General features: G+C 40.8%; 1 protein-coding gene across 1 annotated transcript in view; it reads right to left on the minus strand.

Moving 5' to 3' along the window:
• Window positions 1–641: 641 nt before the first annotated feature.
• LOC122158038 (cytosolic phospholipase A2 epsilon-like) overlaps window positions 642–5,679 on the minus strand; it is a 39,024-nt gene continuing 33,986 nt past the window's right edge. Inside the window, exons 20-23 of the mRNA XM_042814355.1 lie at window positions 4,664–4,852; window positions 3,618–3,784; window positions 2,903–3,089; window positions 642–958 (exon numbers count right to left, since the gene is read on the minus strand). Coding sequence (XP_042670289.1) covers window positions 642–958; window positions 2,903–3,089; window positions 3,618–3,784; window positions 4,664–4,852 — 860 coding nt within the window. The remainder of the gene's footprint in view (window positions 959–2,902; window positions 3,090–3,617; window positions 3,785–4,663; window positions 4,853–5,679) is intronic.

Raw genomic sequence — 5,679 nt, forward strand, 5'->3', positions numbered from 1 at the left:
CACCCAGGTCTGAAGTAAGTCTGCATCTCATGTTTAAGTTGGCTTGCTAGTAGAGGAAGAGGCTCCTAGAAGAAATTTCTATAACATGTATTTGCTGCAAAAAATATTTATTTCCTATTACTCTGACTTGAAAAAAAGTATTTTCTTGTATAAAGTTTAATATTTATTTACATTCACATAAAGAATTCATAGCTCCCAAATAGGTTTTGATTTAGAAACAATGGATTTTGTTCTCTGTTGCAGTTCCAGACTTACGCTCCTCTCTTATTACAGTGCAGGTAGAAAATCAGCAGCCAGTGCCAGCTTCCTCATGCCCTCATGTCCATAAAACACAGCCTTGGCCTGAAGGGTCACTTCTGCAAGCAGGAGCACAGCACCTTGCACCAAGCTCTACTCCAGGGCTTGTCAGCAAGGGAAGGACATTAATTCATTAAGGAAGAGCTCAGCCTTGTGTGTTTACATCCTTCACTGACAGACAGGCTGCAGCACTTCCGATAACAAAGTGTTTTCAGCATTCTTCAGCTTTTCACTACCTAGGCAACTTCCTTTCTTCTTCTTCTTCTTCTTTTTTTTTGTTTTTGTTTTTTTTTTTTGTCTGTTTTTTGTTTTGTTTTGTTTAATTAGCAGTGCTTGTGGATGTTTTATTTCATTTTCCCTACTGTTGAGCAGGTGGGCAGATGCTGGGACACCTCTCTGTTGGGGACACCCATGTCATCATCACCAGGAGGTGGTGGTTTTTGCAGTGGTTGCTGTTTCTTTTGCTGCTTTTTCCGTTCCACTGCTGCACGCAAGGCCTGAAGAATCAAGTCTTTATTATTCTGGACGTTGTAGTAGCTTAGGTTCACCAGTTTGTCAAAATCTTTCTCTGAATAACTCAGGTTGTTTATGTAGTATGGACCACAGCTATTGGTAACATCAACATCACCCTCTGCCATCTCTGAGGGACTACGTCTCACCCCTAAGGGACAAACAGTGACTTGGTTAATCAGCAGAACAGCCATTAGGGTCAGGCACCTCTCAGGCATGCACCCATAGTTGATTACAACCCAAAGATTTCCCTTCAGAGGCCTTTTATTGCTGGGATAATTTTACTGCTGGGGCAAGGTGGCAGCCAGGTCACCAAGCCATGCTTGGTGCTGATGCTCCCCAGCCCTCATTTTGCTGCCGCGTCCTGGTCATTGCAGCAGCACCTTCTATTTCCAGCTAAGGTGGCAAGTGAATCATGTCTACTCTTTCCCTCTTTCTTTCCTGTCTCCCAGAGCAAGTAACCACAGCCAGGATTTTACTACAGCAGTTTTTTTCCAGGCAGTGAGCTTTTGATGCCATTGCCAGTTTCTGTTCCTTCTTGCCCTCCATATTTTACATCCCTCACTGCTGTATCTCCAGAATAGACTGCTGAAAATCCAGACATCTCAGTGATTCAAGCTTTCCAGATGCAGAGCTGCCTTTTCAGCAACCTCAGCTCTCCCTTGGCTCTGCATAATCTGCTCATCAACTCTTGTTGCATGCTGGAACGAATTTTTAAGAGATACAGAAAACAGACCTCAAAAGTGACATTCTCTTGTCTGAACTCAGAGATTTCACAGAGCCATGATCGGAACACAGCCCGGCAGCAAATGGCATAGGTATTTTCCGTAATTTCTTCAAGCTACCTGCTGCTATAAAAACTACAAGCTTTATGTAATGTCAGTTGCTATGCTGGACTTAATGTTTCCCGAGATTTGGCTGAGATACTGACAGAACCTTTCAAGCCCAATTCATCATCCCGGTATAATCAGCATATACATCACAGACCCAAGGAAAACAACCAGGCAAGTAGTCCCACAAGTGTAGTCTCTGGAAATATTAGATTCATCATATATGATGATCTGCAGACAAATTCTATTAACTTGTTAAATGAATTAAATAACAGAAAGCTATTTCAGAACTTGATTGCAGGCTATCAGAGAGCAGACATTTATAGGAACCTCCACAGCGTGTTGTTGGTACTTGGGAAGAACATCCAAGGCTTATCCTGGAATCACAAATCTCAACAAATTCTTGGGTATCGAAAGTGTCAAGTACACATCATTTATTTTTTTTCTGCCTTCATATGTCACCTGTGAGTCAGAAAAAGGTTGATCTCAAGAATACATTTGGGGCAGTAGTTACTGGATGTTTTGTTTTTACATTTCATGCACCTATACCACCTCAGGACTTTTGGTTTTCAGTACACTGTGGGGCTTTGAAGTGATTAAAAAGTGATCTCATAGCATGAAGTAGGGATTCTAGTTAGAATCAGAAGCAGTAACCAAGACTTTTGACACTATCAGAGGTAGAATAGAGCTCTGTCAAGATTCATCTGTTTTGAAACGACTGGCAATGTTGCTCTTTAAATTCCTTAAAGTTTTAAAATAGGGCCCACTGAAGTGCATAGAAACTGACTGCGTGCCTCAGCTATAATTTTCATCACTTCACCAATTCACACTTTTGTTTTCAAGGTTATCTACATTGACTACAAGCCTGGAAATGATTTTAAACAATGAAATCCTTCAGATTCCCAAGGGCGTTCTATAAGAGGCAAGGAGGAGAAGTATGAGAGGAAATAGCCCTGCTAATTTCTGCCATTGCAGATAAACAGAATACACTTTTCGTTGTTTAATTCCAGAACCTACCTATGAAAAGCCAAAATAAATAAACAAATTTTGAAGAAGGGCATTTTTGTTTAAGGCTGATCTCAGCTGCTGCTGTACTTTTGAGGAAAATTTATGTATTTTCATCTCTTTGGTACGGTTCAGATATAAGAAGAGGGAATTTGAGCCTACAAGTGTTTACAGGGTGGTCTGAATAACAGATATTGTACAGTAGCAAAGACAAAGTAAAAGGCTGCCTCTGACGATGTGGTTGGTGACTATAAACTTACCAGGTGCTTTGTATTCCCTGAAGGTGTCATTTACCAGAGGGAAGAATATTACAATAGGGGTTTCTGGACTCTCCTTTTCACCAACAATGTAGCATTCCTTCAGATGTGGTGTTTCCTGATCATCTGGTACCTCCTTAGGGAAAGGAATTCCTTGTTTTGCAAAGTACTCAGAGGCTTCTTTCAGAGGCTAGTTTGCCATCATATGAAAAGAAAATGAAATAAAGCATCAGAACATAGCAGAGATATTCTGAATTTGACCAAACTCCAGCTTTACCAGGAAGGCTTGTGGGGTTAGGGCCAAGTTCTGACAGATTATGGCATGTATCCAATTAAGGTGTTATAGGCAGCCAGTGGAGCCCAGCTCTGGAAGGCCAGGTAGCAGGTGGTCTGAGTCACACACAGCTCTGCAGTGTCTGCATTACAGAGTCACAACTAAGTTTTTAAACATTTTCAGCTGTATGGGTTCTACATCTAACTGCCTTCAGATCAAGTGAAACACATTCACACATAAAATGAGCGGGATCAGTTTCCTAAATGCTTACTTTACTGATAACAGCATAGTGCTCAATGAATGCATGTGACCCTGGTAAACTGTTAGCTTCTTACTGCTGTCTAAATATTGAAAAAAAAAGTGTTCTATGAGCAGAGGATTGGCCATTCTGGGAAGTGAATGATGAAGCAGAGAGGCCATTATAGAGGAATGTATAATACTCACCCTGGTCTGGGAACCTGAACTGTAATTGAAATGCAAAATGACATCCACTTTCCTTTCTGGTCTCATGAGTGGTGGGTAACTGGTGGCAAAAACAAATGCAGTGTCGATCAAGATGAGGTAGTCTGCTGCTCCTGTCAGGTGGTTGGGCTGAGAGTCAAGCTCGCAGTCTAGAAAAGAAGGATTTGTTTTTCAGGGGGGTGCTCAGTGCAAGAGATGCTCTGGCATTTTTAGGAAAGTCAATTATTAAAAAAAAAAAAAAAAAAAAAGAGAGAGAGAGAGAGAGAGAATTCAGCTTTTTTTGGGTGGTTTCAGGCCTACCTGTGTAGTTGATAGCTACAGCTTAGTCATTTCTGGGTTCCTCTTTCCGCTATTTACTTTGCAGTTTCTTTTCCTTTTCTCTGAGATGTTAACTTGAGGTTCAGGAAAATAGTGTTAATTCCATCCCCTAGTTTTGTTCACAACTCTGATCAGGCCAATTTTTTTCAATAGGGGAAAAATTAAAATTGCAACTCACTGTCTCAACAAAATAAAGATTGAATGTGCTCAGTGCTGGGCGTGCAGTGAGAACAGGCACAAAGGTATTAAGGTAGACAGCCATAGCTCCTTACAGAACATGGAAGATCTGATACAGACTGAGTACAAGCTCCCAGCTGGTGCAAGAAGGAACACTGTTACGAACATCCTGTCTTTATTACAAGTGAGAAGGTAAGATGAAACAGGGCTCCAAACCACACCTCTTGAGTACTATCCAGGCAAGAGACAGCATATGATGGCATGAATCCCCTGCCACAAGAGTGTGGGCTGGTTGGCTGGCACACCAGCAGGTGTACACTGATTGATTACTTGCTAGGCTTTGGAAATTTCTTAGGAACTTACTTTTGAAGCTTCTTCTACTGAGTAATTTTACCTTTTGGCAACAGTTTCAAATATTATCAGAGAATGGGAACAGAACTGAAAGGCAGTCAGCTTGACAACCCACTCAGCATTGCATGCTTTTAAGAAGGATGGTTTAAAATATACTTAAAAGTGGGATGCTATTACCATACCTTTCCATTTAGAAAATTCGCTCTCTAGGTAGTTGTTGTTCATCTGGAGGCCTTTTAGGAAGTTAGGGATTTCTGAAGCTGCTGGACGTAACGTGACAACATCTCGGAAGATGTCTGAAAAGCTGTCGGTGGGACAAACCACTCGAGTTTCCAGCTCATTCGGTCTTTTAGGGAGCAGGGTTTCATCATCTGTAAAGGAAAGGTTAACAGTCTTTTATGTGATAGCACTGTTGTCATACACAGTGTCACACACATGTCATATACATGTCACTACAGTCATAATTTGTCTTAACATGTTTGGGAAAACGTTGACTTCTTGCTCTTTTTCGTACCACAAATCTCAGTTTTCATTGAAGCTTTGAAAAATTCGTTTCTTCTCAGCTTCTCAGCTGGTAGTAGTAAAAGCCTGGCTTGTACTGTACTTCACCGTATATGAATCCATCTCTTTCTTTTGTTTTTCTTCGATTTTACCTATTACAACATCCTGCACTTGCCCCATCTTCCTGTGCTACTTCACATTAATATCTCACCACTATTCAAAAAAAAAAAAAAAAGGGGAGGGGCGGCCGAGCAAGAGGGGAGAATACAAAATTGTTCTTTACTAGCAAACTCCTTATTTAAACAATTAGAAACTAACCCCCTACAAATACAAGAAAATAAATCATTTTTGCTACATTTCTCTTCATTTCTCAGTTTGTAGTATGTCTGCATTGTATGTTTCTTCCTGAAATCCCACCCTGTGGGTGTTAACTTGTTGGTGGGTATTGCAAATCTCATCCTTATGATTAGTTTGGAAGGGCCTGCAATAGTACTTGAGTTTGAGTTTTGTGGGATCCATAGAGGAAAAGATCATTCTTTCTTTTCTTTCAGTGGAGCTTCTTGCCACAGTCAAATTTCCAAGAGAAGAATTGGAAGCAAATGGATTGCAGAGGAGGTCTCCAGTCACTCCTACTATACAGGAACATAAAGGAAAGAAGAAAGAAGAAAGAAGAAAGAAGAAAGAAGAAAGAAGAAAG

The sequence above is a fragment of the Centrocercus urophasianus genome, unplaced genomic scaffold, assembly GCF_019232065.1.
Source record: "Centrocercus urophasianus isolate 14NV4802_14NV808 unplaced genomic scaffold, USGS_Curo_1.0 seq_14, whole genome shotgun sequence".
Classification (NCBI taxonomy): Eukaryota; Metazoa; Chordata; class Aves; order Galliformes; family Phasianidae; genus Centrocercus; species Centrocercus urophasianus.